The sequence below is a fragment of the Ylistrum balloti genome, unplaced genomic scaffold (assembly GCF_031769215.1).
Source record: "Ylistrum balloti isolate Yb309-2 unplaced genomic scaffold, AGI_CSIRO_Ybal_v1 Utg371468, whole genome shotgun sequence".
Classification (NCBI taxonomy): domain Eukaryota; kingdom Metazoa; phylum Mollusca; class Bivalvia; order Pectinida; family Pectinidae; genus Ylistrum; species Ylistrum balloti.
Genome location: NW_026782765.1, coordinates 616,700 through 631,991, shown reverse-complemented (window position 1 = coordinate 631,991; position 15,292 = coordinate 616,700). Strand labels below are relative to the sequence as shown.

The 15,292-nt window shown below is 38.4% G+C and overlaps 1 protein-coding gene across 1 annotated transcript; it reads left to right on the top strand.

Annotated features, from left to right (window-relative positions):
• The first annotated feature begins 712 nt into the window (after positions 1 to 712).
• Positions 713 to 7,668, top strand: LOC132562640 (glutamate receptor U1-like). The gene is made up of 5 exons (XM_060227394.1): positions 713 to 884; positions 2,148 to 2,389; positions 5,738 to 5,817; positions 5,990 to 6,708; positions 7,444 to 7,668. Exons 1-5 carry the CDS (start codon positions 738 to 740, stop codon positions 7,504 to 7,506), a joined length of 1,251 nt encoding a protein of 416 aa, XP_060083377.1. The 5' UTR covers positions 713 to 737; the 3' UTR covers positions 7,507 to 7,668.
• Positions 7,669 to 15,292: the final 7,624 nt, after the last annotated feature.

The window sequence follows — 15,292 nt, the reverse complement described above, 5'->3', positions numbered from 1 at the left end:
AAAATCTTCTGTGTCTTGTAACCATTTATTCATTTTCTAATAACCAATTATTCTATGTCTAGTAAGCATTTATTCTTCGTCTATCAATTATTTATTCTATATCTAGTGACTATTCATTATTTGCCTAATAAATTTCTATTCTTTGTCTACCCAGCTTTTATTCTATGTCTATTTATTATTTAATCTATGTCTTGTATCCATTAAATTATACGTCAAGTGGCCATATATTCTTTGTCTAATAACCATCTATTCTATGTCTAGTAAGTATTTATTCTCTTCAGAGCTACAAAGCCATTTTATATACATCAATCTGCATCCCGACAAATTGACTTTTTATTTTATTCATATTTCAGATATGCATTAGATTGATTTGTTCTTCTAAACTCGTACACTGCATGTAAATCGTCATGTAAGCCATCTTCATCCATATTGAATACATAAAGGTAGCCCTCAAATCAAAACCGAGATGCTCCCTACACACTAAAAAGAAGGGAAAAGGTACATCTTCCCTTGGCTGAAAAATGTCCGCAACTTACATTACTTAATTTTACACTTCCAAGGTCATAGATATAAATGTCACAAGGAAAATATCATTATATTCCTAGGTTCTGAAACTACGTTTTGCTACAGCTTTAAAATCGAATTGATATTGAAAGGTTATTGACTCTACATATGTTTTACAATCTTCAGAATTAATTTATTCTTAGCACGACCCTTACCTGGTCAGTATACAGCCCATGAAGGGATTTATCCCTGATCTGCTGGACGAGATCTCGGATATCTTAAACGTTACTCTCGTGCTTGATCACGTTGCTGATTGGAAATTTGGAACTCAAGACACCCTTGGCAACTGGAATGGAATGATCGGCGAACTCACGTCTAACGTACGTAATGTCTTTCTGCTTAGCTGTCTATCTAGTTCGATACCGATTGACTGTCTGACGTGGTGACTGTTTGTGTAATGTTTATTCTGTCTGTTGTGGTGACTATGTAAAGTTTAGCATGTCCGACGTCGTGAATGTTTGTGTAACGTTTAGTCTGTCCGATGTGCTGACTGTTTGTGTAACGTTTAGTCTGTCCGATGTGCTGACTGTTTGTGTAACGTTTAGTCTGTCCGACGTGGTGACTGTTTGTGTGACGTTTAGTCTGTCTGATGCGGCGACTGTTTGTGTGAAGTTTAGTCTGTCTGATGTGGTGACTGTTTGTGTAATGTTTAGTCTGTCCGATGTGGTGACAATTTGTGTGACGTTTAGTATGTTCGATGTGGTGACTGTTTGTGTAATGTTTAGCCTGTCCGATGTGGTGACTATGTAACGTTTAGTCTGTTCGACGTGGCGACTGTTTGTATGACGTTTAGTCTGTCTGATGCGGCGACTGTTTGTGTAACGTTTAGTCTGTCCGATGTGCTGACTGCTTGTGTGACGTTTAGTCTGTCTGATGCGGCGACTGTTTGCGTGACGTTTCGTCTGTCTGATGTGGTGACTGTTTGTGTAATGTTTAGTCTGTCCGATATGGTGACTGTTTGTGTGAAGTTTAGTCTGTTCGATGTGGTGACTGTTTGTGTAATGTTTAGCCTGTCCGATATGGTGACTATGTAACGTTTAGTCTGTTCGACGTGGCGACTGTTTGTGTAACGTTTAGTCTGTCTGACGTGGTGACTTTGTGTAATGTTTATTCTGTCTGTTGTGGTGACTATGTAAAGTTTAGCATGTCCGACGTCGTGAATGTTTGTGTAACGTTTAGTCTGTCCGATGTGCTGACTGTTTGTGTAACGTTTAGTCTGTCCGATGTGCTGACTGTTTGTGTAACGTTTAGTCTGTCCGACGTGGTGACTGTTTGTGTGACGTTTAGTCTGTCTGATGTGGTGACTGTTTGTGTAATGTTTAGTCTGTCTGATGTGGTGACTGTTTTGTAATGTTTAGCCTGTCCGATGTGGTTACTATGTAACGTTTAGTCTGTGTGATGTGGCGACTGTTTGTGTGACGTTTAGTCTGTCTGATGTTGTGACTGCTTGTGTGACGTTTAGTCTGATTTCGCCACACAAACATATCTATCTATCATATTTGGTTATAAGTCTAAGTCTGTTCAAACATAAAAACATGTTTAAAGTGTTCTCAAGGAAACGTTAACAATAACTGCTGTTTCAGAAAAGTGACATAGCGGCTGCAGCATTGACCTTAACGGCTGAGAGATCACGTGTTGTCCACTTCTCGCATCCATTCGAAACGGTCGGGTTGCGGATTTTAGTGAAGAAGCCATCTATGGACATTCTAACGAAGCTCATTAATGATGATGCTGGACTCTTTTTCCGACCCCTAACTCTAGGAGTGTGGATGTCTGTAATAATTGGTTTCCTTGTCATCGGTACTTTGTTTTATATCATCGGCAGGTTTGTATGATAGCTTTCTTGCAGTTTTTTTAATTAAATATAGCTATACTTGGAACAATCAGTCAATATTAATTATTCGTACATTATTCTAAGCTCCCAAAATGATGTAGATAGAGGAAAAGAGGAACCTGTCATTATTATTTAGAAGCAAGTACAGCATAGTGTTAAACTGCGTCATACAGCTGTTCAGTCCTCTTAGGACTTGGCAACATCATACCGCTGTTCAGACCTCCTAGGGCCTGGTAATATCATACAGCTATATATATATATATATATATATATATATATATATATATATATTCAAAACATTTAAGGCCAGAACTACCACATCCTCAAGTCGGTTATCCTGCACATCGGCCAATGTGATATACTTGATTATGTGTGCCAAGTGCCAATTGCAGTATACTCAACAAAAAAAAGAAAGGTTAACGTGTTTCTTGGCGAATTCCTGTAAATGAGTGAAAACAAAATGACGTTTGTGCAATATTAGAAAATGGTAATGTTTTACATTACAAAATCCAAGGGCGTTACCAAAATCATTCAAGCATGAAAGTCTGTATTAGCGAAAGAGCTACACGAGGGTTTTTGCGACTAACTTGTATCTTCGCTTGAATTTCATAAACATTCAAACTGACAACTGTTCCTTAGATCCTTAGGACTTAGAAATCACCGAATCTATCAACTTTATCATTATGCCCCGGCTGTCACAAGTACAGAGAGAAAGGGCTGTAGACATGATCCAGGCTGGGGAGTCTCGCCGTCGATTCGCACGGCATTTTGGTTGCAGTGCTAAGAAAATTTGCCAGTTGGTAAGTCGTTTAAACCAAACTGGGTCAACATCCGATCGTCCCCGAAGCGTCCGACCCCGTAAAATGACCACCAGGGATGACCGTCGTATACGATTGATACACTTGCGCAATCGATTTGTAACCGCAGTAGAAACTACAAGGACATTGTTTGGGCGTGGTGTGTCTCCCCAAACAGTCCGCAACAGGTTGAGGGCCTACCAATTGAAAGCGCGGTGTCCCAACACTGGACCTAATTTGTTGCGACGTCACCGTAATAATCGGCGTAACTGGACCCGTGTTTTGTTTTCAGATGAGTCCAGGTTTTGTCTGCAACACGGTGACGGGAGTCGCACAGTGTGGAGGCGACGAGGGGAGCGTTTTGCGAACTGCTCCGTCGCAGAACGGAACCGCTTTGGCGGCGGAAGTGTAATGGTTTGGGGTGGTATTTGTGGGGGGACTCGTACCAGGCTTGTTGTGTTAAATGGCAATTTAACCGGCATTCGATATCGGAACGAAATTTTAAGACCAGTGGTTCTCCCATTCTTAAGACGCCATGGCGTTGGCGCCATTTTTCAACAGGATAACGCACCAGCGCACACCAGTCGCGTCAGCAGAATTTTCTTGCAGCAGAATAACGTACAGGTGTTAGATTGGCCATCTAAATCACCTGATTTGTCACCGATTTAGCATGTCTGGGACGTTCTTGGGCGACGCGTGAGAGAACGTCAAAATCAGCCGTCAAACTTGGAGGAGCTGGCCCAAGCCTTGATCGCTGAATAGAACAACATCTCTCCTCGAATTATCCGCTGGTTTACGAGTTCCATGCGACGACGCTGCAATGCTGTTTACTTCGCAAACGGTGGCCATACACGTTACTAATGGTGTTACCTTTGAAATTGACCCCAACGTCCTTTACAGTCGATTAAAATCAACTGAACGCAAAGTTTTATAAAGAACCATGACTACAGTTTTATCAGAATTGATCAATTACTTTATTCGTACATGATTGGTAAGGATTTATGAAGGGGTTAATTAATTACTTACAGAATAGAGTAGTGTTACCTTTCTTTTTTTGTTTTGTATATGTGGGGAGACCAAACCACCACTTAATCTCAGGATCAACAATCGCCGATGTTCTATCTAACAGCAACTCCCGAATCTGCCTGTAGCAAGACATTTCAGCATGCCAAGTCATTCGTGGCATGACATGTAGGTGGTTCCCATTGACCACTGCAGAAGTTGGGGTGATCAGCAACGCCAACTTCAAACCTGCTCCTCACTTGGCATGATCTTGCTACTACATACAGGTCCGAGCATACATACCTGGCAGTCGGTACATCTGAAGCTACAACTTTTATGACATCACCCACCTATCCGACCCCTTTAAAAAAAGAATATTTTTTATCTATTTGTTTATTTAATTTTCAAAAAACTTTCTTGCTCTATTTATTACACATTTTATTTAGTTGCTACATCTGCTTTCCTTCCTTTTTGCTATTGGCGAAATTTATTAACTCTAGTCCGGAAGTAGAAATTTTATTAACTCTAGTCCGGAAGTAGAAATTTTATTAACTCTAGTCCGGAAGTAGAAATTTTATTAACTCTAGTCCGGAAGTAGAAATTTTAAATTTTATTGGGCGGCTTGTTTTTAATCAAATAATTCCTCATTTAAAGTGTGGCCGAAATGAACCGGTAGACTACTTTCCTCGGAGTGTGACATGCCAATGTTTTCGTCGGGATCACATATACGCTCAGTGTCTAGAGTGCAAAACATACCTAGATTTATGTAAAACATTTTTGATATTTTAATCAACATCTTACATACAACAACTTGGAATTATTTTTTGTCTACTATAAGGGTCCTTCGGCGTATCGAAACAACTAATTAACACCACCGATTCTCGATTCAGATTTATAGCATTGCATTTGTTTTATGTTCTATGTATGTGATGCAATTTATGTAATATTTGTGACTTGATAAAGGGGGCAGGTTGCCTCGAAAATTTTACAATTTGCTTGTCCGGAAAAAAATGAATTTGACAGAAGATCTGTGAGTTTTCTGGTCACTCCTTCGGTCGATACACACATATGTATACTCACTGTAGATTAATGTAGGTTTAAATATCAAAATTTCTTTTGTGATGGGCAAACTTTAATACAATGTAAAAGAGACACGACATCCAATGGGTTAAACTTCATGTCTTCTGAGAGAGAATTTTCGTAAGGGAAAGTTACTGAATGTGCCTTCCCCTGATTCCGTCGTAAAACTCTTCCAGAAGTACTGGTTATTAAAAGGCTGTTACCGTAGACACATGACCAAAATAGTACTGTTAATATTATAGATAAACAGCTAGCTGTTATGGATAATGGCACACATCGCCATCTGATTTTACACTTTTTTCCGCAAATTTTCATTTTCCTCAGTCTCTATGTTTCAACGATTTGGTCATTGGTACCCTAAAAGGACAACAGCTGTATGGTGTTTAATTCTTTGTCTCTAATTCAGACGTTTAATTGAAATATGCTATACACAATCCATTTAAGAACGTGCTTGTTACAGGTTTAGTCCCCTTCAAGATCAGTCAGAAGGCGGCATATTATGGGCACTGTCTGTTACATGTGGAGTAATTTCATTTCAAGGTAAGGTCTGTGTACACTCTGGATAATGGTTATGAGAGTGTATACAAGATAAATATTGGGTACACATGTACTCTGGATAATGGTTATGAGAGTGTATAAAAGATGAGTACTGCGTACACATGTAATGAGGATAGACTTTCGTATGCTTTACGTATTTATCATTTAATTGCAGGAGCGCGACATATTCCATCGGCCTTCTCCGCACGTGTCCTCGTCTCCAGCGCCTTACTTTTCACACTTATACTCGTCTCTATGTACTCCGCTACACTTGTTGCGTTCGTTTCGGCGAAGAGCAGCAACAATAATGCACTACCGTTTAGTACATTTAGGGGTATGTCTTTACAAACTGAGTACCAGTATGGAACTGTAGCTGGGGGCAGCACCTACAAGTATCTAACCACATCCAACGGAGAGACCGAACGCAGGATAGCAATGTACCTTAAGGAGAATCCTGCCAATCTGATGATGTCTACAGCGAAAGGAGTCAGTCGCGTAAAACAGGGAAAGTTTGGTTTTATTTTAGAGTCGGCGTCAGCCTACCACGCTAGCGCGTCATCGTGCGACATGATGGTCGTTGGTGAAAACCTGAGAGAAAGAACATATAACTTCGCTTGTAGACAAAACACCAACATTTGTGACCAACTCAACATAGCAATATTACAACTGAAAATGAATGGACGCATGGACGAGCTTAAAACAAAATGGTGGAGCGGAAAATGTGGTTCCTTCCCTAGACAACAAACGACTGATGGTGAAACAGACAATACGCTAAGCAAGGGGACCCAACTTGACATGAAACGCTTTACCATTCCGCTGATTATGCTGGTAATTGGAATAGTGATGAGCGTTGCGATTCTGCTGATGGAGATATACCTCCCCAAAGTCGCCGGGGTAGGTACATGTCATGCATATAGTTTAGACATTTACTTAGTATATTTCAGTTGTCATAAGCATTTCCCGGATACTAGTTGAGGTATGTATTTTTCTCGATATTAACATCACACAAGTGAACACTTGTGTGTTTGGTCACTTTGGACAAACTTGCAATTTCTGTGCCTTTGGACAAAGATTGACAATTGTGTCTCTCGGGACAAAGCTTGCAATTTTTGTACCTTTGGACAAAGATTGACAATTGTGTCCCTTGGGACAAAGCTTGCTATATGTGTGCCTTTTGGCAAAGCTAGGCTAGGCTGGTGTTTTTATTTTCTTAAACATATTGACTGACCATTTGTATATAATATCACTTAAGTTGATAACCTTGGTTGTCTATTGAAATGATTTTATTGGCTTTGTGCAATTTGATAAATAAATATGAATAAATCTACTTCTGACAGTGATAAATATAACAAAAATTACTTCTGTTCGCGATAAAGATAACTAAAATTACTATTGACAGCGATAAAGATAACTAAAACCTACTTCTGACTTATACAACTATATTATGGTTATCAGATTTATCTGGTATTTTGACCACGTTTCAAATGTCTCTATTTATTGAGGCGGATCGGATACAACTACGTGTATTTACTTATATATTTCACGAGAAATTACAACTCCAGCAGAACTTTTTTATTCAAACTACACCGATCAATCTTTTTTTTTCACTTCCACCTGTTTATTTTTCAGCAATTGCACACAAAGAGGACATCTGAAGACACCCAAGGGTTCTCCGGACAGATGCATGCCTGATTGAACCTGTCAACTACATCGTATCAATACCGTTATCTCGAGAGTTATCGAAGCATTTATTTTAAATCGTAACATGTACTGACTACCAACGGAATTAAACCCAAACCACAGAAGCAGCGATGTTCATTTTAAATCTATTAAAAATGGCGATAACACTCGAAATTCGTGTGATAGACTTTTCATTTCTCAATGACAGTTAAATGTCCTTACTCGCTACAGTGGAAACCAAACTCGCACAAAATAAGTTCTAAATGTGAATGAAACAGAAATTCTAATTAATAAAACAACGGCAACAGGCTCTGCAAAACGATGTAAAGTTAGGCATTTAAAACCTACACGGAGAATAAGACAAGCTTGTATAAAAACAAGTAAACAAAACATTTCAACATAAACTGAGAATTACATGCTATAGATCCAGATAATGAGGTAAACTGCACAATACAGCTGTTTTATCTTCTAGGATTCGTCAGGTATGCTGAGGACGTAAAACCTAAGAGGCGACTAAAGGAAATCAAAATTGATCAAAAGCAATGTCGAATTACAGACGGGAATGCGCATTAACCTCATAAGTATATCTGATAATCTCAAAAGAACAAGTACATGTACGGGTATTTGAATTGAAGCGTTGCGTGTGAGTTACGAAAAAAACACCAACAGTGTCTACCATCTACAATCTTGATAATTGTACTAAAGACACAAGGACAATAGAATATTTCAAAATAAGTTGAGAATTGGAGACCATAAAGCTTAATAACGATTTAAACTGCGTTTTACAGCTGTTTCCTCTCGGTATGACTCATCAGTGGTGCTAAGAGCCTAATGAGAGCTTTGTGGAGGGTATAATGTAATAAAAACCTTGGCCAAATAACAGTTACACGGCTTTCTAAAAAATGGAACTGTTGTAAAATGATATACTCACAACACGCGGACATCGAATACGGCGAACGCCATACCGCTAAAGGAGAAGATAGATCTTGATATTTCGATGTTAATCAACTAAATTCACTCATAATCTTTATCGGGAGGTATCTATCGATACACTGGAGTATCCGCCATTAGCAAACTACATCTGTAAGAACCAGACAATGTCTACATAATATTTAAAAAACTATTGTCACACTGGTTTTATCCTCAGTGTATCTCATCTCGGTTGTGCTTGTACGTGTACCACCATTTGGCGTTTTGTTAAGACCTATTATAACTTGGCAGTGTACAAAAATCATTGGAAAAGATATAAAAAAAAATTTGAAGTTCGATCTTAAATATTCAAATTCCGTTAAATCTACTTTTGGAATATGTATCAAAGCAAATGAGTTTGGCAGTTATGCAACCCCTTTCCCATCCATCAGTCAGACATAAAACAAATCACTGTATTTCAAGTTTTGAAAACTTCCTCGATACCGGTGAAATGATATCTGTTATTTAAGTTTATGGTTGTCATCGTACAATTGAGTCACCACTTGAAATTTGCATAGATTAACAAAATTTGAATTTCGGTCAATATTTACAAGTTTTTGACATTTTTTTCTGTTATAAACCATAGAGCGCATTACTTAACAAACGTCATGTCAAGTGAGAATACGAGTTTGTTCTCTGTCTTCTTCATTCAATTGTATAAAACATGTCGATATCAACAGCGAATATTATACAACTTTAAAAGTATGTTCTTATATTACAATTACAATAGGCTTAATATGTCAGATACAACTTAGAGCAACAACAGAGTTCACTATATCTTTTCTGTCCCTGGTCAAAGTAAATGAAGCAGATATGGGGTTTCAAAATGGTCTAAGAAACAAATACAACAGCTGGTATGTGTTATCGGTAATCTCTGTATTCGTACATTTACAAACAGACATTTAAGTCCAAACGTGTACATATGCAAGAATATAGCGCCCCTTTTTGTGCCAAAAATGAAAAGGAATAATGGTTTTTGAGGAAAATGCTACAATTTCACTTCTCATTTTTCACACGCTGAGTTAAGTTGTTGTGAACACTAAGGTGCGCTTTGATTCTGGCAGCCAGCGCCATTTCCTTTGCGTCTCGCTCTTGTGTTCTAACATATATGGGTCCTAGGATTCCATTGAGTCAGGTTGTAACTATTTGAACGAGAAAAACATTAATGAAATAGTTGGAGGCAAGATGTGTTTTGAAAAAACAGTCATTGCTTGAATGATCCGTGATATGACTCCGCTACCCATTTGGATTTAGTTATGAATCTATCAGGCTTAGCTTGTAGGTCGTCAAGTTTAGTCTACCAAGGGTTTAGATAAAACGACATATTTATTGCCAAACCACGTGATTCTAAATCTGGCAAAACATGCTTAAACTCTCAATAGCGACGGTGTCCTCTTTCTCCAGTGATGAGAGGCAGTGATGGCTTTCTAATCTTCACATCATTATTGCCTCCAGGAATAGGTCCTACTGTGTCCAGAATGTAACTATCAGGCATAGCTATACTCATGATCTTTAAATAGTTCCGCTTCTTCTGGCCACAGTAGGAGATTCTTTTGAGGTTTTACGTTCTGATTACAACCCCAAATTAATATCCGAATAAGGAATAAAGATGCGTCTACCGTCGAGTATGAAAGTCACCCGCTGACCAAGAAATGTTTTTGGGAACACCGCGTTGTGCTCCAGAATATTTTTTCTTGTGAGATGTTCACGTCCAAAGAACAACGATTATTTCTAATACTTTATTATGGAATGAAATGTTTTCGATGTACTGGAATTTGAACGTTAACAACAGTATTGCATCCTCGTGGTTTGGAGTATAAATACCAGTGCCAGTAAAGGATGAACAATAAGAAAGAATATTTAGAAACTATATTCTTGATCAACCAGTTCAGGCTTGACAATCCGCATCATCCAGAGAGGAGAAACGCAGAGTAGAAGAAGACTCCTGCTTTGATATCATATGTGATATCTCCAAGAATATTTCCGATGATCCGGAAGGTAGCTGGGAAGTCAACATTTCTCTTTCATCAGTGCTGATTTCAACGCTACGGTTAAGATATTTTTCTATGAGATGACGTGAACAAATACGTGAGGTTGTAATGAAAGTTGGGTTGGTGATTTGCGCTTGAGCAATATGGTCACGTTTTTTTTTTTTTTTTGTTTTGTTTTTTTTTAAACTCTTCATATATAGTGTGCATTTTGCGTGTTAAGACTGGCCATAAAATGGACCCTCTATAGATAATAGTGGGATGTTTCCCCACGTATCATCATCGACACCAACGTTTTGACCCTTAAGTTTTGGCTTTCTTTTCTGATAATTCTTAAAACACTAAACACACTTATCAATCTCTTGATCATCGGTAGTAAAGTTATTGCCTTCTGCTTTGAAAACATCAAACAACCAATTGTGCTGGGGAAGTCTTATATTTCTAGGAGATTTCTTGGTTTTAATGTCTCTCCTAAAGACAACGTTACAACCCGCACATGTGCCTCTCATTGTGAGATCGGGACTGTATTAGGTGTTTAAGTCTCCGTCTTAGTAGAAAATATAGAAAGTAATGTCAAGGACAACTGGATATAGTTGCATATATGGTGTATATAAGGTATTGTTTGAAGATAGTTACTATCATATAATTTATTTTATTTTATTTTTAAAATATTTTATTCAATATAACAACAAAATAACAGACATATTTTTACATGTTGAGACAGAAAAACAAGTTATGAGCTTATAATAATTATATCATTATCTTTTATTTCTATTTTTTTTTTTTTTTTTTTTAGTTTACTTGGCGTAAATTACATAAAGACCAGACATATACACACTCGCTTTTACACTCAACATAATATACATACATAAGGATGTATAACATGTTTCATCATCATCATCATCATCATCATCAATCCACTCATTTATACTGTTATATAGTTACCTGTACGTATGATTACTTCATTTTCATTTCAAAATTATACACATCCATATTGTCAATAGTTATCACTTATATTACACACACATCCACACTTACACACCTTCACACACATACAAACCCACATCATAAATACATGTCCTCACATTTTAGAAAAAAAGAGAAGAAAAGTATGGCTAAGGCAGGAAGGGGAAGAGAAAGAAGAGGCAATATCAGAGAGACACAGTTTCACGGTATATAAATATAAAAGTGTTTAAAACAGTGAGGTAATCGGGCGAAATCAGGGTTAAAATGGTCATAAAAAAAGTATTTAAAGTTGCCAACTAGAACCAAAATCATAAATTAAAGGTATTTATATAAGGATAATTAAGCATGCTAATATTGTTAACGATAAAAAAATCTTCAGCTCACTTTTACTGTTATATTAAATGTTCTAATTATGATAGACAGATATAGTCATTCAAGAACATGTACCAGGGGTTGTTATATATTAGGAAAGACTTATGTTTACATGAAGGTTTGAAGTGTTACATGGTGGTCTCCCATGTCCACTATCGTTCAACAAGTCATTGGGGTGATACACATCAATGTCAAAAATCAACACTTTTGCGCAAATGGTGATGTTTCGATCTTTGGGTAGGGTTAGGGTAAGAGATCAAGCTATCTACATATGTATATGCTAAATAATTTTGAATGGACTGAATCTGGAAGACATTCAAAATGTCATTTGTTCATAAAAAGAATGACGTTTTCCTCATGAAATGCTGAAAAGTGAAAAAAATGGTTAAGAAGATAGGGTCGATAATAAGATTAATTATTCTATAGTATCAGACAGAAGTTTTCGTTATTCTAAGTCAAAACGTTCAACTTGCTCCATTTCTGCTAAATTCTCAGTCGAATCTACTGCAATGTAATGCAGTATGAACAGGGAATCTATGAGATATCATTGCTATATATAATTAGGAGTGACTCTAAAACCGTGTTCAGTGGCACTCTAACTTTAACAATTCTTTGGGAAGCTGTAAGATTATTCATAAGAAGTGACTACTTATAAAAGACTATGTAAATGTTACCAGGTAACATGTAGAAGTTTATATATCCGAGAGGTTTTTCATTCTTATGAACATCAATCTTTTCAAATATCAAAAATCTACTATTGCTATTGTGTAAACTACTCTAAATTTCAGTTTGGAATAGGCCAAAGTAAAATAACAGTCTTTAAAAGTAACCGGACACTTGTATATATAGCGAAAACACTTAATTAAGCGGAAACTATTCCTTCTACACTATTGAGCCTAAACGGCTTTCGCAATATATTGACTGAAAGACGTCAAGCGACACTTTGAATTCCCAAAGCGACGTGAAATGTTTCAACAAAACACTTGGTGTCAGAAATTTTACAGCGTTAATCCTAACGTATGTTGATACATTCATAAGCAGAATCTGCAATTGGTACATAAACAGAATCTGCAATTGGTACCTAATCCAACAGTCTCGCTACACGTTAGGAATGTTATCTCCTAGCACAACCGTGGTGTCTTCAACATTCAAAATGTCCGTTATCCTTTTCTGGTGTCGGCAAGCAAGGCTTTAGTCTACCTTCACAAGATAAGTCACACAATGATTAAAGTGCTTAAAAGTTCGTGTAAACTGCTAACGGACATCTTTCCATGAAAACGTCCAACTGAAAATATAAGTATTTGTGAAAAGTGTCACAATGCACACAATATATTAAATACAACACTGATTACTTGTCAGGGAATTAAAGGTCTTCACATGTCAGGAAATATCTAGCACAACATATTAGATACCCTCAAAGTGTCAGGAAAAAATGAACAAAAAAGTCACGTGTCATCTGGTGTGAACTGCAAAACTGTCAAACAAAACGTCTGATAGCCGCCCCATCTCGTCAGAAAGAGTAAACCAATCACCCCTTGTCATCTGGAATCCACAACCATCAGCCCTATAACTTCCGTCATTCCAGAAACCGTCCAACAGCCCTATAACTTCCGTCATTCCAGTAACCGTCCAACAGCCCTATAACTTCCGTCATTCCACTAACCGTCCAACAGCCCTATAGTTTCCGTCGTTCCAGTAACCGTCCAACAGCCCTATAGTTTCCGTCGTTCCAGTAACCGTCCAACAGTCCTATAACTTCCGTCATTCCAGTAACCGTCCAACAGCCCTATAACTCCCGTCATTCCAGTAACCGTCCAACAGCCCTATAACTTCCGTCGTTCCAGTAACCGTCCAACAGTCCTATAACTTCCGTCATTCCAGAAACCGTCCAACAGCCCTATAACTTCCGTCATTCCAGTAACCGTCCAACAGCCCTATAACTTCCGTCATTCCAGTAACCGTCCAACAGCCCTATAGTTTCCGTCGTTCCAGTAACCGTCCAACAGTCCTATAACTTCCGTCATTCCAGTAACCGTCCAACAGCCTTATAACTTCCGTCATTCCAGTAACCGTCCAATAGCCTTATAACTTCCGTCATTCCAGTAACCGTCCAACAGCCCTTTAACTTCCGTCATTCCAGTAACCGTCCAACAGCCCTATAACTTCCGTCATTCCAGTAACCGTCCAACAGCCCTATAGTTTCCGTCGTTCCAGTAACCTCCCAACATTCCTATAACTTCCGTCATTCCAGTAACCGTCCAACAGCCTTATAACTTCCGTCATTCCAGTAACCGTCCAATAGCCTTATAACTTCCGTCATTCCAGTAACCGTCAAACAGCCCTTTAACTTCCGTCATTCCAGTAACCGTCCAACAGCCCTATAACTTCCGTCATTCCAGTAACCGTCCAACAGCCCTTTAACTTCCGTCATTCCAGTAACCGTCCAACAGCCCTATAACTTCCGTCATTCCAGTAACCGTCCAACAGCCCTTTAACTTCCGTCATTCCAGTAACCGTCCAACAGCCCTATAACTTCCGTCATTCCAGTAACCGTCCAACAGCCCTATAACTTCCGTCATTCCAGTAACCGTCCAACAGCCCTATAACTTCCGTCATTCCAGGAACCGTCCAACAGCCCTATAACTTCCGTCATTCCAGTAACCGTCCAACAGCCCTATAACTCCCGTCATTCCAGTAACCATCCAACAGTCCTATAACTTCCGTCATTCCAGTAACCGTCAAACAGCCCTATAACTTCCGTCATTCCAGGAATTGTCCAACAGCCCTATAACTTCCGTCATTCCAGTAACCGTCAAACAGGCCTATAACTTCCGTCATTCCAGTAACCGTCCAACAGCCCAATAGTGTCCGTCATTCCAGGAACCGTCAAACAGCCCTATAACTTCCGTCATTCCCGGAACCGTCCAACAGCCCAATAGTGTCCGTCATTTCCGGAACCTACATGTAAGGCAGAATCTCCCAAAAGTCGAAGTATGATATTATTAAGTTTCCTTTTATATAAACAATACCTCGATTTCCATGCATTTATCAAATGTTAACCTTTTATAAAGAAGAAACACTTACTGCATGAACATGTTGGGTCTTGTCAACTTTTGAAAACAAAAAGAAAAAATGATACATTCCATTTTCTTTAACTTCGACCCGTGTGGTCCGATGGACAGTAGTATTTGTTAACTTGCTTTTACTGGTAAGAAAATCCAGATTATTTTTTCTGTGACCATGCTTGTCATGGGAGATCGCTCTTTATTAATATGTATGCAATGTACAACAACTTGAAGAGAATTGAACCCTGCCTTTATCTATTTTATTTGTTTGTTTGTCTAACGGGGTTTACCTCAACTATTACGGTCTTTCAGCGGACGACTCGAACCCTGCTAAATCACAAACGTAGTTTATAGGGTCTATTTTTTACAATGTAGCGGACGCCGACTACGTAACAATGAAATACGTCTATATGAATTAATGAGCTCCGTCTTACGTGA

Excerpts from the sequence above, each read along its gene's own strand:
- LOC132562640 (XM_060227394.1), top strand. The coding sequence starts at position 738 with ATGAAGGGATTTATCCCTGATCTGCTGGACGAGATCTCGGATATCTTA. Across the intron at positions 885-2,147 it reads TCGGCGAACTCACGTCTAAC|AAAAGTGACATAGCGGCTGC; the intron begins GTACGTAATGTC and ends CTGCTGTTTCAG. Across the intron at positions 5,818-5,989 it reads TGGAGTAATTTCATTTCAAG|GAGCGCGACATATTCCATCG; the intron begins GTAAGGTCTGTG and ends ATTTAATTGCAG.